The 20,109-nt window shown below is 56.0% G+C and overlaps 1 protein-coding gene across 9 annotated transcripts in view; it reads left to right on the top strand.

Annotated features, from left to right (window-relative positions):
* EMID1 (EMI domain containing 1) overlaps nucleotides 1-20,109 on the top strand; it is a 40,946-nt gene that overhangs the window by 6,130 nt on the left and 14,707 nt on the right. For all 9 annotated transcript variants that reach the window (XR_005723026.1, XR_005723027.1, XM_040251376.1 and 6 more), the window contains exons 2-13: nucleotides 129-242; nucleotides 699-802; nucleotides 8,414-8,497; nucleotides 9,507-9,568; nucleotides 11,162-11,282; nucleotides 11,517-11,567; nucleotides 11,647-11,736; nucleotides 12,532-12,678; nucleotides 13,787-13,876; nucleotides 14,009-14,061; nucleotides 14,559-14,621; nucleotides 14,723-14,767. Coding sequence is in view for 7 of the 9 variants with exons in the window: in XM_040251376.1 (XP_040107310.1) it covers nucleotides 129-242; nucleotides 699-802; nucleotides 8,414-8,497; nucleotides 9,507-9,568; nucleotides 11,162-11,282; nucleotides 11,517-11,567; nucleotides 11,647-11,736; nucleotides 12,532-12,678; nucleotides 13,787-13,876; nucleotides 14,009-14,061; nucleotides 14,559-14,621; nucleotides 14,723-14,767 (1,024 nt within the window). In the remaining 2 variants the exon portion in view is untranslated. The remainder of the gene's footprint in view (nucleotides 1-128; nucleotides 243-698; nucleotides 803-8,413; nucleotides 8,498-9,506; nucleotides 9,569-11,161; nucleotides 11,283-11,516; nucleotides 11,568-11,646; nucleotides 11,737-12,531; nucleotides 12,679-13,786; nucleotides 13,877-14,008; nucleotides 14,062-14,558; nucleotides 14,622-14,722; nucleotides 14,768-20,109) is intronic.

A 20,109-nucleotide genomic window follows, 5' to 3' on the forward strand; every position in this document is an offset into this window, starting at 1 on the left:
GAGAGAGAGAGAGAGAGAGAGAGAGAGAGAGAGAGAGAGAGAGAGAGGGGCAGCGAGCGAGCGCAAGCGAGAGACAGAGCGCACGCTGCAGGCGAGCCCTGAGCTCCCTGTCTGCCGGTCTGTTTCAGGAACTGGTGCTCCTACGTGGTGACCCGCACGGTCTCGTGCCACGTGCAGAATGGCACCTACCTGCAGAGGGTGCTGCAGAATTGCCCCTGGCCGATGAGCTGCCCTGGGAACAGGTGAGCGAGACCGTGTGGAGCAGGAGTTGCTGGCGTTCCTGCTGTGGTCAAAGGGCTGGGGCTGGGGGGGATGCCCGGGACCCCAAGGGTGGGTGGACAGAGGGCCTGCTGCCCATTTCCTGGCACCCCCCTTTGGCTCTTGCGCCACCCTGGAGAGCTTCCAGGGGGAGGGTTCCCCCATTCACCCACACACCTTCACTCAGTGAGCTTTCACAGCTGGAGGACAGGCCAGCCCAGCTCACAACGGCTTCCTGTCTAGTTAGTTTCTTGATCTCCCACCCCTGGCCAGGGGCCGGGAGGGACTGGAAGGTCTGAGGCCCAGAATTCAAGAGGAGGGACGCTCCAGAGAGGCCTGGAAGTGGCAGAGGATCCCAGGACCCTGGGGTTGTCCTCACGGAGGGCGGGAGAGGGAGCGGGAGGCCCTGTCTGAGCCGGGCCACCCGGGCGCTCTTCCAGCTACAGGACAGTGGTGAGACCCACGTACAAGGTGATGTACAAGATGGTGACGGCCCGCGAGTGGAGGTGCTGCCCCGGGCACTCGGGGCCGAGCTGCGAGGAAGGTAAGACTGCCCGGGGCCAGCCCAGGTGCCTCCCCTCAGGTGTGAGGGAGGAGCCGTAAGCCGTCCTTCAGACGGTAGGCGCTGAGGGTTGGAGCACCGCGTGTACCGGGGGCTGCTGCACAGAGCTGCCGGCCAGTCGCTCAGCCACGTGGGCATCTGCTGTCCCACAGGACCCTGTCAGGACCCCCTGGAGGAGTTTCCTGCGTGATGTGTGGCTCCTAATCTAAAGTCGTACATCCCAAGCCTTTCCTCCAAACTTGGGGACATTTCCAGGGGAGGTGGTGACAAAGCAGGGGAGGGTCAGCAAGACGGGGATGGCTACACCCCATCCTGCAGGTTCAGAGACCAAGGCTCGGGAAATGTGACGGGCATGCAGGTCCTCCGTGGTGGGATTCTCCCTGGCTTCCCCCAGGCCCTCAGTGATGGGAGGACCCAGCGGGACAGCCTGGGGAGGAACATGCCCCAGGCAGAGGCACTTCCTTACCACACTCCCTTCCCTGCATGCAGCTCATGGGGCTGGGTGGAACACCCAGCAGGGGTGCAGAGGAGGCAGCCTGCACCTCCCCAGAGCTGGGAACTGGGGAGCGCCGTCTCCTCCAGGTGGCCTGCGTATGCTGAGTGGTCCAGACTGCATCCACCCTCATGGTCTGGCTGAACCCAGGGAGTGGAAGGTTTGGGGGCCTCCAGAGTTATGCTCCCAAGAATGGCCATAAGGAGGATGGATGGGCCCAGAGCCAGCCTGAGAACCAGGCCTGAAGGCCCCTTCAAGGAAGGGGGCGCTGGGACCCCCAGGAGCACATTCACTTGCGTATCAGTCAAAAGACACATCCTGGTTCCAGAATCAGGGGATCATGATGCTACGTTCATAGGTGCTTTTCAGAGACTTACCCCCTTTACCTCCCGGGGATCCAGGGCAGCCCCAGCTCACAGACCGGGCGATGGAGACCCAGAAGGGTGAAGCCACATGGGTGGGGGGCAGACTCCCCACAGAGCAGGGCAGGAGGGGCCTGGCAGTTTCCATGTGGGGTGGAAGAGCCCCCAACACAGTGATGGGGAGTCAGGCAGCCAGAGGGTGGGGGCAACCCAGGACTGGTATGGAGAGGTGGTCACCCAGGCAGGTGTGGGAGGGGAGCAGAGGGAGGGGAGTCAGGAACTGAGCCCTCCCCCACCTGCTGGGGGTGAGGGGAGAAGGCAGAAAGGCCCAGGGCCGAGAGGGCATCCAGCCAGGAGGGGCTGCTGCCAAGGAGGCTGCAGAGACGCTGGTGGTGAGGAGAGCGCGAACCCCCAGGGAGTGGGGGGGCCCTGGGTGCAGAGTGCCTGTGCCCAGGCAGGGCCTGCCCAGACACAGGTTACCCTGTCCTCGGCTCCCCTGCCAAGGGTGGACCCTCCCAGGTCTGTCTGGCCATCGCGGAGCAGGTGGGGCTGAAGGGCAGGTGTGGAGCGCCCATGGCTCAGCGCCCATGTCCTCGAGTCCAGCTGCCGGAGGCCGTGAGTCCAGGACCTGGCTGAGGGCTGGGGCTCTGTGGAGGGTGAGCGGGGAGGAGACGAGGCCTGGGGCGGGGTCGGCCCTGACACTTCCCTCTGCGGGACCTTGGAGTTCCAGCCTGGGGAAGAGGGCCTCCTGGGCCAGGCCCGCTCAGCCACACTCCAGCTGTGTGTCCTTGGGCTGGGGACTCCCTTGCGTTGTGCAAGTGGTTTTGCAAGGGCATCAGGCTAGCTAGGGGAGGGGGAGGCGGCACTTGTGCCCACTCGGGGGCGGGGGGTGAGGGTGGCGCGCCTTCTCTGAAGGGCATCGGCCGCCTTGTGCTCTTACCTGGCACTCTCCTACACTGGGCCTCAGTGTCCTCACCTGTGAAATGGACAAAATCATGCAGTCTGCCTCTCGGGGATGTTGGAAGGACGTGAAGGTGGTGCGGCAGCCCATGGAGGGGGCAGCATGGAATACCCAATGGGACGGGAAGGGCCTCTCCCCACCCACAAGACCAGCCCGAGTAAAGGGAGGCCCAGGCCTGCATGTTCTGGAAAACTGCTCTGGGGATGGGGGGGTTGGGGAAGCATGAGGACATTGCTGACCACAGCGGGCCCTGACCTTCCTGTGACAGCCAGCTTCAGGCTGGGCCCCCAGCTGTTTCCCCTGCTGACAACTGTCCCTGTGGTCTGTCCAGTGCTGTGACGTGACCTGAGGCCAAAGAGCTGCGTCCCCAGGGGCGGCGGGGCCCAGAGTGCATCACAGTGGGAACGGAAACACCTATCACTCCAGAATCCAGCCTTAGATTGGCTGTGCTCTGCTGTGTGACCTTGGGCAAGTCACTTCACCCCTCTGAGCCCCATCTCTATTTGGAAGTCACTCGGGATTGAGAGGTGCCGGTCTCGTGCCTTATTGAGAGGGCCAGAGACTCGCATCTCCAACTTGGCTACTTAATACGTGTCTTCTTTTCCCCGTTGGCCCCTGTGCTGGGGCGTCCGCACTGCCTCCTGGCTCTGAGACACACCCCCTTCTCAGTCAGCTGCTCGGCAAACAGGCCTCTAGTCTCTGATATTCGTGAGGCCAGCAGACTTCCTGGCTTTTAGCTGGGTTTCCCATCTTCATTGAGGATGGTCTCTTTGATGTTCTTGACAATGAGGAGGAAGGGGCTAGGACAGGCCTCTTTTTACAGACGGAGAAACTGAGGCTCAGAGATGGTGTGGGTATCACTTGTGGGCATTACACAGCAAGTAAGCTTCGTGGCCGGGATTCTCCCAAGGGCTCAGACCTGAGGTCTGTGCATGCCCCTGCTTCAGACCCTCCTGCAGTCACCGTGACAATGGGAGGAGAGCTGCCACTGTCCCCTGTGCCGGGCACCAGGGCTGGTCCTCACCTGCATCGTGCCCTCTTGTCAGGGCACTGGAGGTCCAGATGTGAAAACTGAGGCTGAGAGAGTGGTCAGAGCAGGATTCAAAGCCCTTCAGTCCCACCGGAGCTGGGTCTTCCCTCTGCAGGGATGCTGGCTGGGGACTTCACTCGGCACGTTCAGACACCTGGAGTGAAGCAGCCAGCCTCAGCCCCTCACAGACGGAAAGACAGAAGATCCAGGCTTCTCAGCTGCCCCTTCCTGTGGACTCCCCCAGAGCCTCCACTGGCCCCCTCGCTGTCTGCACCTGTCCCCTACACCTGCCCCTTCCCTGTCTGTGGACCCCCGCAGCCCTTGTCTTCCGTGGTGGGGGAACAGCAAGGGAGGAAGTTTGCTCAAGGTCACGTGGTAGGAAAGCACCTTCTGGGCCACTTGGCCTTTGCCTGCCCAGGGCTGGGCCCTTGCACAGCACAGCTTTCACGCTCTGACCAGATGCAGGGTGCAGAGCGGAGCCTGTGTCTTACTCCGCAGATTCGGAATCCCGCGTGTTAAACGCTGTTGGAATTTTCCCGGATCTGCCGTCCACTCCACTCCCGCCCGTCCATTCCACTCCCATCTGGGGGGCTCGAAGGCCCCCACCTCCAACTCCCGCGGACACATCCTCCACCCCCTGTCGGGAGGCTCCCCCTCTGCCTTCCCAGCTGCCTCAGCCAGGCGCCCCAGCCTCGCCCTCCCTCCTTTTCACCCCGGGGCCCACTGCGGCCTTCCTCCCACCCCAGAGCCTGGGCAGTGGCTCTCCTCTCTGCCTGCGACCTCCTTGGTGCTCCCGCCTGACTCCGTTAGTCCCCACCCTTCCATCACTAATCCTGTCTCTCCGGTTCCCAGCATAAGTCTGGCGTTAAGTGGGTGCACGGGAAGTGAGTGGGGACCTCGTGTTCCCCCAGGGGGGCCCAGGACTGACACAGACCAGGGCCTCCCAGAGGGTTCTTGGAGCTCCCAGCCCCAGCCCTGACCCTGGACCCTGGCTCAGGCCAATAGTAGCAAATATTTACATTTGCAGAGTAAACTCCCAGGAGGGGAGCTGGGCTGGGCAGGGGAGGTCTGTGGTCACTGGACCCAGCAGACCCGGGGGGAGGGTTCTGGAGGAAGAAGCCCCTCGGATGGAAAGTCAGAGGCGGAGGTCAGGCACACCATCCCCGCTGAGGCGGGGATTTAAACCCGGTGCCCTGGCCCCTTCTCCCTCCTGCTGTGTGGACGGGCAGCCTCTGCTCCCTGGGCTGCAGTGTTCTCACGAGGAGCCGTTGAGACCAAGCACAGACACTGGGCAGTGGAGGGGCGGCTGCTGGGGGCCACAAGGCTAGAGCCTGCAGATGGCACGGGCCCTGTGGAGGCGCCCGTGGAGTGATGAGAGCTTTGGTGTGGTGGGCTTTAGTGGGTTCCCTGGTGTGTCCAGGAGGACTTTCTGGAGGAGGAGACGTGGGAGCACGGGCTGGGGGAATGCGGAGGCAGCATGTGTGTGTGTGTGCGTGTGCGTGCGCGTGCGTGTGTGTGCATGTGTGTGCATGTGTGTGCATGTGTGTGTGCGTGTGTGTGCGTGTGTGCGTGTGGGCGTGTGTGTGCGTGTGTTCATGTGTGTGCGTGTGGGCGTGTGCGTGTGTGTGCCTGTGTGTGTGCGCGTGTGCACGTGTGCGTGCATGTGCGTGTGTGTGCACACGCGCGTGTGTGCACACGTGCGTGTGTGCACACGCGCGCGTGTGTGCGTGTGCGTGTGTGTGTGTGCGTGCGCGTGCACACGCGCGTAGGGCTGGCCAGCATCTCCCAGGTGGCGGATGTGGTCCCAGGGAAGTGGTCCAGTCAGGATCCCAGAGTGGAGCCAGAGCATGTGGTCCTGAAACTAGCCTGGAGCTCTTTGGAGGGCAAGGTTGGGGCTGGGGAGGGGCCCTTCAGGATGGACCACCAGGCTGGGGTGAGGGGGTTCTCAACCCACTGGGGCCCGCTCCAGGGGTCCTGGCTCAACACCAGTGGGAGGGATGTGACATTTCTGTCCTACAGGAGACCTTTCCAGCCCGAGGATTCCTCCCTGCTGGAATTTTGTGTGCCATAGGGTGGGCTTCCCTGGTGGCTCCGTGGTAAAGAACTTGCCTGCCGATGCAGGAGACTTGGGTTCAATCCCTGGGTCAGGAAGATCCCGTGGAGAAAGAAATGTATTCCTTCTCCAGTATTTTTCCCTGGAGAATCCCACAGACAGAGGAGCCTGGCGGGCTACAGTCCATGGGGTCGCAAAGAGTCGGACGCAACGTAGCAGCTAAAGAATAGCACCATTTACAACCTGGCTCAACTCTTAAAGTATTTCTGTCCATTTATTAGAATTTGGGGGAGTTTAGGGGATCATCTTTTGTGAATCTTGAAACCAGAGCCAGTATCTTCTGGTGTTTTTCACAGCTCTTGTTGTTTATTTAAACTTTCTTTCTTGTTTTAAAATTTTAGCTCACAGTTTCTTTGAGCCAATTGCGTCTCCACTGCTGCTCAGGCCACGTTTTCATTAGGTTTTCTAGTTCTCTCTGACTCCTGGTGAAATGGCCCAAAGCAAGTAGATTGAAGAAGAATTTCCAACCACACGTTTATAGATTAATAACTCAGGGACACCCTAGCATGATGTTAGAACACTTACGTTCATTTTCAAGACAGTTGTGTCTGCCGTCCACATTATTTTGCCTTTTGTTTGCTTGTTTTACATTCATTTTCAGCCAGTGACTCATGCATTCCTCCATAAGAGGTTTGGTGAAGCTTCTGAGGCCCTACTGCGTGCTGGGTACTTTCCCCGGCCACACGCAAGACGGATGAGGTCCTTGCCTGGTGGGGCGCACATTCTGGCCGGGGGGTGGGGGGGCAGCAGGAGATCAGACTGGGAGCTGGCAAGCAGATGACATTTTTGAGGTGGAAAGTGCCGTGGAAAAAAGGGAAGACGATAGCAGGGTGGTGGGGAGGGCCGGCAGGGCAGATGCTCTGCCAAACTTCATCCCAGAGAAAACCCACACTTCCTTGGGGTCGGGGGGACGGCCGATTCTTTTGGTTGACATCCTGCGAAGAGTCAGCCAGTGGCCTTTTGCAGCTTCACCTGGGAGCAAAGAGGATGACGAGGGCTTAATCAAGGCCGTTCTTCTCAGAAGCCAGCCTCGTTGATGAGCACTGGGCCTCTCGCCTCTCCCCAGCTAGACTCATGGTGCCAGGTGGCCCAGGAGAAAGGAGGCTGGGTCCCGGAGTCACACGAACCCAGGTTCCAGTCCAGGCTTCAGCCCTCAGCCAGGTGATCAGTCACCTCCGCCTCTGGCTTTTGGCCCCGCAAAGGGAGAGATTCATTTTCGCTCATCCATTTATCGGAGCCTGGGGGACAGGGGAGAGGTAACACCAAGCTGTCCTGTGCCTCAGTTTCCCCATGTGTAAAGCGGAGAGGATAGTGGCGTCCACTCACAGGGCTTCATGAGGACAGCGAGTTAAGACTGTCTATGAGAGGCACTCAGGATGTGCCGGGCCCAGCTTAAGTGCTAAACAAGCATTAGCTGCTATTATTCCCTACCTTGTAGGATCCAGCTGGGCTAGGTGAAGCTCTTAGCCCTGGGCGGGGCTCACAGTGGCATACCCCCCTTAATTCCCCACAAGACCCCAAGCGCTGCCCAGGTGTGGGCTGCCAACCCACTGCCTTCCATCTCATGTGAGATTTACCCCCTGTGAGGGGGCACATCGCAGGCCCCGGGGAGGGTACGTGCAGGATTCGGGCCCAGCCTGAACGAGGGCCCCGTGGTGGGACCCAGAGAGGGCCTGGCAGCCTCCCCGCTGGGGGGTGGCCAGGGGGACCCGTCTGGTTTGAATTCCCGGCGCCTCTCGCTCACTGCACCAACCCGCAGCCTGGCTCTGAGCTGCCAGGCCCGTGCCTTATTTGGGTCTCGGCTCCCCCCAGACGACACTGCGTGGCCTTAAAAGGCAGGCCTGGGGGTAGTGGGGAGAGGGGGCAGTTGCCACTGCTGGCTCCAAAGCCCCTCCAGCTGTGCCCTGCTCCCCTGGCTTGGCCTGCCCAACCTTCCAGCTGTGGAGAAAACCAGGCCCCCAAAGCCAGATCAGCCCGAATGGGCTGTTCCTCACAGGGGTGGGCTCCTGGAATGGGCCCCCCCGTACCCTCCCAGGCAGCCAGCTGCCCTCTGGTTTTCATTTAAAACCGGAGCTGGATCCACTTTGGTGTCTTCTTACCAATGGGGCAGGGAGAGGGTGGATGGTGACGTTGCTGTGTTTATTTACTGCCTACTGCACGCCAGGCCCCTGTGTGTGCTCAGTGGGCCCTTTGCGTGCATGGCCGGCCTCAGGCCTTGTGCCAGTCCGGGAGGTGTACAGAGGGCCTCATGACCCCATTTTACAGATGGGAACATCGACAGATCCAGGGAGGACCAGCCACACAGGCCCGAGAGCGGCAGGGCTGGGAGCCGACCTCGAGTCTCTTGGCTCAAGCTCAAGCCAGGCAGCTTGCTCGGCTTGTTGGAGATGTGCCGGGCCTTCCCCTCACCCATCACCAGCCCCTCCCCAGCCCCATCAGGTTGACAGCCTTGTCCCAGATCTGCCCACTTCACCCTGTGTGACTCTGGTCCCACCTCTCTGGGCCTCTATCTTGCTCTGCACCAAGGGGAATAGGGATCCCCGCTGTGGCAACAGTGGTTGCGGCGGGAGGGGGCGGGGGGGGGAACAGAACAGAACGTCACGGCCAGCAGGCCCTCAGCCTCGCTGTCTTCAGTTGCAGGCTCCCCTGGCTTCGTGGAGTCCGGGTGGTCCAGCAGTGCCCCGCGGCGGATGGCACTTCGGCCCACAGGCTTCTCAGGTGGGTCCCGGGGCAGCTGCTTGGGGTCCCCCTGGGCCAGGGGAGGCTGGAGGGGCTGGTGGTGACTGTCCTACAAGCCAGCTGGGCCTGGCAGTGGAGGGTCAGGACAGCACCCTGCTCCCGTGCACTGCAGGCTGGAGAGAAAACTGGGGCTGGGTGAGGAGTGGCTCCCCAAGGGGCGTCTGCCCTGGGCCCAGGCACCTGAGACCCAGGACCCCCAGTGTCTTGCAGACAGGGGTCCAAGCTCCCAGTTTCCTTTTTTTCATTGAAAGAACATTTGTCTGAGCGACTGCAGGGTGCAAGGCATCATGCCAGGAGCTTTCCATGGTCGCCTTGTATACACTTCCCCGAGGACGGCATCACCATCACTGAGGGGTCAGAGAGGGGATGTGCCCTGCCCAGGACCCCACGGCCAGGGCGGGGCAGTTCTGGGCTTCGACCCCAGGCTTTGTGCTTGGGGAGACCCCAGGTCCCTTTGCTCTGAACTCAGTGTCCCCAGCTGTGCACAGGGTGACACCTGTCCTCGCACACGGGATCGTGGTGAAGACGAGAGACGCACGTGTAGTGTGCTCGGCTGCTGCCGACACTGCTGTGAATAACGTCGGGGTATCACTGAGGAGGCCGGGGAGCTGGATGGTGGTTCTGGGGGAAGGCTCAGAGGGTGGCATGGGAGTCCAGCCCCGTCTGGACTATGTGGGGTCCCCAAAGCCAGCACACCAAAACCAGCCCCGCCCAGATGGGGAGCAGCAGGCATTTCCCTCCCCGCCCCACCCCGTTTTGGATGAGGAGTTGGGTCCCTGGTCCTGCCCTGGTAGAAACAGTCCTCTTGGAGGCTCGGGAGCCAAAGGACACCCACAGGGCATGGTCCACCCTGGACAGGCTGTGACCCCGGAGCCCCGCCCCTGCTCTGAGCTGTCTTATGGATTGGGGTCATCAGGTATCTGTCTCCTCCCTCCATCCTGTCCCCAGGAACCTGGGAGCCCCAACCCAGCCTGCTTCCTCTCCACAGGTTGTCTCAACTGCAGCAAAGTGTTGGAGCTGACGGAGCGGCTGAAGGTGCTGGAGGCCAAGGTGGGTAAGCACCTTGCCTGCCAGGCAGGCACCACCCTCCCCCCAGTGCCTGCCCTGGGAAGCCTGCTCAGACAGCCTGGCTGCTCTCCCTCCGGGAGGCCCGTGAAGCTCTCCCAGCCCCAGGCCCTCCCAGAGACTCCTAGACGGCCCCCAGAGCTTGTAAATGTCCCTCTCTCTTTTTTGCCAACGTAATGGCAATTACATTGTTGGGGCAATTGCCCCAACACCTTCCTCCTTTACCTCCCACCCTCACCACAGTGCTATCTTCCCAGTTCCGGAAAAGTAAAAACATGTACTGCATGTCTCAAATTATCTCAAGATAGAAAGGTTTTAACAATTAAAAAGTAAGACATCCTAAATTTAGAAACACGAAAAACTCAGAACCACGATAAACCCACCAGAAAATCATCGGCCTCGGTCGCCTGTGCCCCTCAAAGAGAGCGACTGCCAACATCGAAGCATCTTTTCTTCCAGATTTTCTAAAGACACGTAGAGACTTTTAAACTTCGTCTGTGTATCCATCGCCTCCTCCTGGAATTTATCTTGAGATTAGGTTTGGAGATGTTCACCCAAGTGTTAACTATTCAGAGGGAGATTTGCAAACCAAACGACAGAAGGGGTGGCTGCAGCTTGAGCAGACATGGCTCAGTGGAACGTTAGGCAGCTGCTAACAGTGCCTACACTTTCTCACGTGGAGAGGTGCCCTTGATGCATTAATACCAAGTGGAAAGCCTGCGTTTCTAAACATGGGTTGGAACCCCTGTTACGAGGCATGAGCACCCTAGGAACCTCACCCTGCTCCCCAAGCTCCCTCCCAGGGAAAGCTGGCTTAAGGGGCAGCACAGCTCGGTTCCAGGTTAGCCTCCCTCTGGGTAGGCGCACATGGCCCCGCACCTCCTGCTCAGCGGGCATCCTGGCCTTTCTTAACCCCGAGTTAGTGGCTCAGGGGACACTGTTGACCTTTCAGGCTCTCCCCCCGCACTGAGTCCAAAAGTGGGTTTTTGTTTGTTTCTGTTTTTTACTTTCTGGTCACACCAAGAAGCATGTAGGATCTTAGCTCCCCAGCCAGGGGTGGAACCCACACCCCCTGCAGGGGAAGCACAGAGTCTTAACCACTGGACCCCCAGGGACGTCCCCCAAAGTGGTTTTGTACACACCTTGGCATTTCTGTTTCATGTCAGACCCTCCCAAATTTCCCTTCAAATTTAGTAAAAATCCTTCCAACCTGTGGTGTTTTAAGAGACCAAGAGAGGTGTCATGTTATATTTGCATGTAAATGAATATAAATATACATACTCACAGGCAGGTAAGCACAAGAAAAGCCCAACGGCCTAGCAAACCCAGGGACAGTCTCAGAATCCAACGCGGGTGGCTGTGATAGTGTGTGATGACTCTCGTGCAATGAATGTGATGAGCTGTGCAGCTGGAAAACCACAGGCACTTCTGACGAAGCTCTGGGCCCCTGTGAGCCCGGTCTCCACTCCAGCCGGGGTTCTGCTGGCCGCCTGGCCTCCTGGCCCCGCCTCCATGGGGCGAGCTGGCCTGCACCCGGTGAGATGCTGGTACCCACCCCACCGTCCTCTTCCTCCACAGGTGGAGGTGCTGACTGTCACCGAGCGGGCAGTGCCCCCGACCCCAGCTGCCCCTGAGGACCCCGCCCCGCTCTGGGGTTCCCCAGCTGTCCAGGGCAGCCCTGGGGATGGAGGCCTCCGAGGTGAGTGGGTCAGTGAGGAACACGCTCCCGTGTGGGAATGAGCTGGGGGGAGCGAGATTCCAGCCCACGCTGCCGCTGGCTCCCAGCTTGACCCCCACGCGGGCCTCAGTCTTCCCAGCTCGCCAGTGGGTCTCCAGGGGCCCCTGCACTGGCGTCCAGGGAGGCCCGGCAGCTGGTGGAGCTGGGGCAGAATCTCTGGGTAACACTGACCCCCGCCTAACCGCCCCCAACCAGGGCTGCCGGGAACCAGAGAAAACCAGAGGCCCCCTCTGCTCCCTCGAGACGGTAGGTGCTGGTGTGGGCGGGGCCGGGGCGGGGCTGAGCAAGGCCGGAGCTGTCCCGCTGATGCGCTTTCTCCCCCCAGATCGAGCGGGTGCCCGGGGGCTTCCTGGGCCTGCTGGCCCCAAGGGAGACCCTGGCAGCCGCGGCCCGATGGGGATGAGAGGCCCACCAGGTGAGTGCACACAGCGCTGCCCCTTCCAGCAGCGCCCCCTCGCAGGAGGGCCTGGACTGGGGCCTGCTTCCCGACCCTGCTGTAGCAGAGGTGGCCTGGGCCCCTTCTGCCCACCCATCTCCGTATGTAAGGGGACTTATACCCGCTCCAGGGGTGCCCCCCGCCTCACGCCTGGGCCCCCTGCAACCTACTTTTGCATTCACTCGGCCCATCTCCCTGCTCTCCTATTCTGAGCTTGAAGCCCGTCGGTCGCGTGGGGGTGGGTTGGACCAGACCCTGCCCTCCTGGGGCTCCCAGGCAAGGGAGGCCAGGGAGGGTGGGCCTGGGCAGAGGAGGAACGGCAGTGCCCCCCTCCACGTGACCAGGGTTCTTGTGGGGGCCATGGTTAGTAGGGGAGCCCCAGGGAAGGAAGCCCAGACCCTCATGGGTGGGGTGGGAGATGGGAAGGGCTTCCCAGTGGGAGCGACACCTTAGGTGAGGCCTAGGATGACCTGAAATGCACGCCAGGCAGCCCATAGGGAGGACCGAGAGAGGGAGCAGTTCCTGCAAAAGCCTGGAAGAGAGAGGACATTCTGGAAATCAGCATCTGCTCAGCACCTACTGTGAACCAAGTGTCCACTGTTCTCATGGCAGCCAGGGAGTCAGAGACAGGAGCCTCCCTGCTTCCAGCACACCTTCCAGAGGCCCCTGGCACCCTCTGTACCCACTGCCCCAGGAGGCCCCCTCCTGCCCTCTTGCAGCCATCCCGAGCCTCCCTGCTTCCAGCACACCCACCAAACCCTGGTTCCATTGCAGGTCTGCAGGGCCCCCCAGGGAGCCCTGGCCAGGCTGGAGCTGTGGGCATCCCCGGAGAGAGGGGACCTCCAGGGCCCCCAGGCCCTCCTGGCCCTCCTGGGCCCCCAGCCCCTGTTGGACCACCCTACGCCCGGATCTCCCAGCATGGTGAGTCACTCGGGGTCATAGCAGGTCCATCTGGTGGTGGGGTGAGGCTGATATGACCATCTGCTAGGCACCTTCTATATGCCAGGCTTGCCCTTGGGCCACTCCTCCAATGGGCACCATTGTCACTGAGGAGGAAGACCGAGGGCCAGAGTGGGGAGATCACACAGCCAGAGCCCGAGAGGCTGGCTTCAGATCCTTGCAGCCTCCATAGCCTGTGCTGGGAACCACTGGCGTCAGGCCCTCCCACCAAGCCTCGGAGCTGGCCAGGATCCAGCCCGCAGAGCTCCGGGAAGCTCAAGGCCTGGCAGCAGGATGTGAGCCCTGAACTCCCAAGGCCACAGCCCTACCCCAGTGCTGAGAGAGGCCCGGCCCCCTCCGCCCAGCTGGGCCCTGCTGTGCCTCCTTCTCCTTCAAAGCCTGACAGGCATGCCTGCTTCTGGGGTCAGCGTTTAGAGTGCCAGGTTCAACCCCATCTGCGTCATACCTTTGCTGCGAGGCCGTTCATTCGTTCTCCCCCTCTGAGCCTTGGTTTCCTCATCTGTACCGTGAGGACAGTGATGGTGCTGGTGTCCCAGGGCTCTATGACACCCATGCACAGAAGGTGGGCACAAGGCCAGCGTCAAAGATGGTAGCTTCCTCGACTTTCCTGGAGGTCCATGTGGCTGAGACTCTGCACCCCCAGAGTGTAGAGGCCCAGCTTCAATCCTTGGTCAGGGAACTAGATCCCACCACAGCTAAGAGTTCACACATGGCAACAAAGACCCAGTGCAGCCAAATAAACTTTTTTTTTAATGGTAGCTTTCATCATTGTTCCCATCAGACCTGTGACAGTCCAGGTTCAGCGAGGTAGAGTCTTGCTGGATGTCACCAGCTAGACTGTGGCTGAGTTAGAGCCCAGGTCTCCCTGCAGCCTGGTCTGGTGTAACCCACGCTTCCCCACTAACCCGCCTTGGCACAGGTGCCCAGTGGCCCCAGCCACAACTACGGGCTGTCATACAGGGGACACAGCAGTCAAAGCTGGCTTGGCAGAAGAGACAGGTTGAAACTGTCTGCCTCATACTGCCCCATGCAGTTCCGCCCTGCTCTCTCATCATCCTTTCTCCCCCAGGGGACCCGTTTCTGTCTAACACCTTCACTGAGACCAGCAGCCACTGGCCCCAGGGACCGGCTGGGCCCCCAGGCCCCCCAGGCCCCATGGGTAAGTTGAGTCCAGGCCTGGGTTTAGGGGCAGGGTTGAGGGCCAGCAGGGCTGGCCATGCGGAGGGAGCTGAGGGTGGAACTTCCTGCCGCTGTACTGTCTCGAACCTGAGGACTTGCTGTCTGATTCCAGGTCCTCCTGGACTTCCTGGTCCCATGGGGATTCCTGGGAGTCCTGGACATATGGTGAGCATTCCTCCAAGTTCTCCACTCATCTGTCTGTCCCATGACCCATGACCCAACCCACGCATTCACTCACCTATCCACCCACCCACTCAACCATCCCTCCATCCGCCATCCATTCCTCCATCCTTCATTCACTCATTTGAGCGTCTATGGAGCACTTAGTGTGCAAACTACTTCCCATGAATCTTATTTAGTCCACATGGCGAGGAACAAGTGTTGTTATCGCCCAGGGACAAGAAAGGAGGTGGAGATTCTTGCCCTAGGGCTGTGGCCAGCACGTGGCAGCTTCCAGATCAAAGTGGGGACTGCCTGACACCACCGTAGCTCTGAACACTGAGCTGTGTCAACTTCCCACTCTGGGCAGACCATTGGCTGTGTGGTGAAGGGCCCAGAGGCCCAGGCCAAGCTGGGCACCCTCCCCTGCCCCTCTGCACCCCAAGTTCCTGCCCACTCTGCCCTGCTCTGGCATAAGGCTGAGGCCCTGTCTTGTTGCTCAGGGACCCCCAGGCCCCACTGGACCCAAAGGAATCTCCGGCCACCCTGGAGAGAAGGGTGAGAGAGTGAGTACTGAGGCAGCCTGGGTGGAGGATTCTGGGGAGTCCTGGGAGCCCCAGGTCAGACCCTCTGACAGCTCACTCCATTCCTCTCCTCCCTCCTGCAGGGACTGCAAGGGGAGCCCGGCCCCCAAGGCTCCATGGGGCAGCGGGTAAGTGACGCTGGTCACCCAGCAGCACCCCTCCAGGTGCCCACAGGCCCAGACCCCTGCCGTGGCTCCATCCCCTGGGGCCGAGCCCCCGACCCTCCTGGGCTGGTCCAGGGTGAGCTCCACTCCATTCTTGCCCCCATCTCAGGGTCCCATCAGCCCCTTAGGATCAGGCTACCTCCATCTCCCTCGCTCTGGCTCTGTGCCTCTGGACTTCCTTCTCTGTCTTCCCTTTGTGTCTCCTTCTCTCTGACTCTCTGTTTCTCTCTTTCTCTGTCTCTCCAGCTCTGGTTGTGGATTTGTCTATTTCTCCCTTCAGTTTGTCTTCCCTGGTGGCTCATATGGTAAAAAGTCTGCCTGCAATGCAGAAGACCCGAGTTCGATCCCTGGGTTGGGAAGATCCCCTGGAGAAGGAAATGGCAGCCCACTCCAGTATTCTTGCCTGGAAAATTCCATGGACGAAGGAGCCTGGCAGGCTACAGTCCACCGGGTCCCAAAGAGTCGGACACGACTGAGCAACTTCACTCTCTTTAATCTGGTCAATTTATGCTTCATGTTTTGTTTTTGTTTTATTTATTTGGCGGTGCCTGGACTTAGTTGCGGCACGTGGGATCTAGTCCCCTGCCTGGGATCAAACCCAGGCCCTCTGCATTGGGAGCATGGAGTCTTAGCCACTGGACCACCAGGGAAGTCGTTGCTTCATGTATTTTGAAGCTTTGTTATTAGATGTATACACAATCAAGATTTTAATGTCTTCTTGGTCGTTTTATCTTTATGAAATGAATATCTTTCTCCCTGATAATACTTCTTGTCTTGAATTCTAGTTTGTTTAGTATTAAAATAGCCACTCAAGCTTTTTTTATGCCTGCTGTTTGCCTGGTATATGTTTTCCAATCCTTTTACTTTCAACCTGTTTGTGTCCTATTTAAAGTACATCTTGTAAAAAAGACATATACTTGGGTCTTACTTTTTGAAACAGTCTGACTATTGAGTTCAATACATTTAATGATATGTATCCCTACTGATATGTGGGAGACCTGGGTTCCATCCCTGGGTAGGGAAGATCCCCTGGAGGAGGGCATGGCAACCCACTCCAATACTCTTGCCTGGAGAACCCCCATGGACAGAGGAGCATGGTGGGCTAGAGTCCACAGGGTCACAAAGAGTCGGACACGACTGAGCGACTAAGCACACACCTCATCACTACTGATAGTTTGGTTTAAGTCAGCCATCCTGCTGTTTGTGTTCTGCTTACCCCAGTCTCTCCTTGACTTCTTCATTTCCTCTTCTTTTCCTGTCTTCTTTTGGATTGAGAATTGTTTACAATTCTGTGTTATCTCCACTAATGATATTTTTTATTATACCTCTTTGTGTTATTCTTCTGTGGTTGCTCTAAGGATAACAAGATGTATCCTTGATTTAGCACCGTTTACTTGAATTATTATACCTTTTCGTGCATAAGTAAGAACATTACAAATGTATAATTCATCCCCTTCTGTCCTTGTGCCGTTGCTGTCACGAATTTTACTTCTGTATTAGTTTTAGACCCTCAATTCACTGTCGTTATTGCTTTAAACAACCAGTTGACTTTTAAAGTTTAAAAAATGAAAAAAGAATTCTTTTGCGTCTAATGATGTGTTGGTCATCTCTGATACTCTCCATACCTTCCTTTAGATTTGGATGTTCATACAGTGTCATCTCTCTCCGGCCTAAAGAACATCCTTTAGCCTTTCTTGTAATGTGTGTCTGCTGCCAACAAATCCTCACTGCTTGTTTTTATCTAAAACTGTCTCTATTTAACCTAAATTTTTGAAAGTTATTTTCACTGGCTATAAAATGATAGGTTGGCAGTTTCCTCCCCCTTTAGTACTGTAAAGATATTGTTCCGTGGTCTTCTGGTTTACGTAGACAATTATAATTTCTCATGAGAAACTGGCTGTTGTTCTTACTGTTTTTTCCCCAGTGCATAATATGTCTTTTTTTTTTTTTCCTTTGGCATTTAAGATTTTTTTCTCTTTACCCTCGGTTTTCATCAGATTGATCGTGGTGTGGTTGGGTGTGATTTTTTGTGTGTTTATTCTGCTTTGGGTTGGCTGAAATTCCTGGATCTGTAAGGTTTCTGGGTCTTGCTTTTGTTTAGTGGATACAATTCTTTTTTACAGCATTTTTTGAGTTCGCAGCGAAAGCGAGTAGAGAGTACAGAGAGTTCCCAGATTCTCCCTGTCCCCACACATGGAGAGCCTCCCCCACCACCGACGGCTCACGTCAGTTGATGCAGTCGATGAACCCGGATTGTCCTATCATTATCACCCAAAGCCCATAGTTTACATTAGCGTTCATTCTTGGTGTGGTCCAGTCTACAGATATTGTCAGATGTATCGGGATGTGTATACACCATGGTAGTATCATATAGAATATTTTACTCCCTTAAAATTTATCCCTCCCTCCCCTATAACACCTGGACACCACTCATCTTTTAACCGTCTCGTATGTTTTTGCTTTTTTAAAATGTTATATAGCTGGAATCATGCAGTATGTAACCTTTTCAGATTGGACTCTTTCACTCAGTAATACACATTACAGGTTCTAGCTTGTCTTTCCATGGATTGCTAGCTCTTTTTAATTCTTTTGATCTGGATAATATTACATTGTATGTGCCTCAGTTCATTTATCCATTCACCTACAAAGGACATCTTGGTTGCTTCCAAGTTTTGGCAATAGTGAATAAAGCTGCTGTGACCTACCTCTTGAGAAATCTGTATGCAGGTCAGGAAGCAACAGTTAGAACTGGACATGGAACAACAGACTGGTTCCAAATAGGAAAAGGAGTCCGTCAAGGCTGTATATTGTCACCCTGCTTATTTAACTTATATGCAGAGTACATCATGAGAAACGCTGGACTGGAAGAAACACAAGCTGGAATCAAGATTGCCGGGACAAATATCAATAACCTCAGATATGCAGATGACACCACCCTAATGGCAGAAAGTGAAGAGGAACTAAAAAGCCTCTTGATGAAAGTGCAAGAGGAGAGTGAAAAAGTTGGCTTAAAGCTCAACATTCAGAAAACGAAGATCATGGCATCTGGTCCCATCACTTCATGGGAAATAGATGGGGAAACAGTAGAAACAGTGTCAGACTTTATTTTTGGGGGCTCCAAAATCACTGCAGATGGTGACTGCAGCCATGAAATTAAAAGACGCTTACTCCTTGGAAGAAAAGTTATGACCAACCTAGATAGCATATTGAAAAGCAGAGACATTACTTTGCCGACTAAGGTCCGTCTAGTCAAGGCTATGGTTTTTCCAGTGGTCATGTATGGATGTGAGAGTTGGACTGTGAAGAAGGCTGAGTGCCGAAGAATTGATGCTTTTGAACTGTGGTGTTGGAGAAGACTCTTGAAAGTCCCTTGGACTCCAAGGAGATCCAACCGGTCCATTCTGAAGGAGATCAGTCCTGGGATTTCTTTGGAAGGAATGATGCTAAAGCTGAAACTCCAGTACTTTGGCCACCTGATGCGAAGAGTTGACTCACTGGAAAAGACTCTGATGCTGGGAGGGATTGGGGGCAGGAGGAGAAGGGGACGACAGAGGATGAGATGGCTGGATGGCATCACTGACTCGATGGACGTGAGTCTAAGTGAACTCCAAGAGTTGGTGATGGACAGGGAGGCCTGGCGTGCTGCGATTCATGGGGTCACACAGAGTTGGACATGACTGAGCGACTGAACTGAACTGAACTGAAACATCTAGGTGTAGGTCTTTGTGTGGGTGTAAGTTTTCAGTTACTTTGGTTAAATATCAATGAATGCAACTGCTGGATCACATGGTAAAAGTAAGTTTAGTTTTATGAGAAATGTTTTGTGTAAGAAACACTCCATGTGTGTGTGTTGAGAATACTTGAGATAGACTCCTAGTAAATTTCAATTCATTCTGGTCACCATACCATATAGTAGATCCTTAGGTTAGAATGTAGTCATCTGGGAGCTCCCTGGCAGTCCAGTGATTAGGATTCAGCACTTTGACTGCCACGTCCCAGGTTCGGTCTCTAGTTGAGGGAATAAGAGCCCTTAATCCCCATGGCTCAGTCCAAAAAAAAAAAAACTTAGTCATCTTATAACTGAAAGTTTGTATCCTTTTACCAACCTTTTCCCATTCCTTCCCTCCCCCAAACCCAGTCCCTGGCAACCACTGTTCACTGTGTGTCTGGCTTCACTGGTTTTGGTTGTTTTTCAGATTCCACATATAAGTGACACCATACGGTATTTGTCTTCCTCTGTCTGGCTTATTTTGCTTAGCGTAATGCCCTCCACATTCATCCATGTGGTCACAAATAGCAGGATCCCCCCCACCTTTTAAAGGCTGAATAATATTCCATTGTGTGTGTAAATACTGCACGTTGTATTTATCCATTCATCCATCAGTGGATGCAGGCTCTTTCCATATCCTGGCCATCAAGAATAATACTGCAGTGAACGTACCTCTTCAGGACAGTGGTTTCCCTTCTTTTGGGTGGATACCCTACTGTTAATTTCTTGAGGAACCTCCATACTGGTTTCCATAATGGTTGAAGCAGTTTGCATTTCCACTAGCAGTATTCAAAGGCTCCCCCTTTTCCGCAACCTCAGCAGCATTCATTCTCTCTCATCTTCTGGATAACAGGTGTCCCAGCAGGCGCCTTTCCTGATGACTAATGATGCTGGGCATCTTTTCACCCATTGGCCGTTTATATGTCTTCTTTGCAAAACTGTCTATCCATGTCCTTTGCCCATTTTTAAATTGGCTTATTTGGGGTTTTGCTATTGAGTTGTATAAGTACCTTATATGTTTCAGATATTAACTCCTTATTGGATATGTCGTTTGCACGTATTTTCTCTGATTTCATAGGTTGTCTTTTCATCTTGTTGATGGGTTTCCTTTGCTGTGCAAGAACTTTTAAAATTAGGTTGTCTTCTTCTTGTTGAATTTTTAAGAGTTCTTTGTATTTTTTGGATATACAAAGATATACCCTTATATGCCTTTATCAGGTATGCCTGTGTGTTCAGTCACTTCAGTCGTGTCCAACTCTTTGCAACCCCGTGGACTGTAGCCGACCAGGCTCCTCTGTCCTTGGGGATTCTCCAGTTAAGAATACTGGATTGGGTTGCCACGCCCTCCTCCAGAGGATCTTCCCTACCCAGGAATCAAACCAGCATCTCTTTCGTCTCCTGCATTGGCAGGCTGGTTCTTTACCACTATCGCCACCTGGGAAGCCCTTATCAGGTATATCTTTTGCAAGTATTTTCTCCAAGTCTGTAACTTGTCTTCTAATTACCTTGACACTCGCTTTTGCAGAATAGAAGTTTG

The sequence above is a fragment of the Oryx dammah genome, unplaced genomic scaffold, assembly GCF_014754425.2.
Source record: "Oryx dammah isolate SB20612 unplaced genomic scaffold, SCBI_Odam_1.1 HiC_scaffold_12, whole genome shotgun sequence".
NCBI lineage: Eukaryota > Metazoa > Chordata > Mammalia > Artiodactyla > Bovidae > Oryx > Oryx dammah.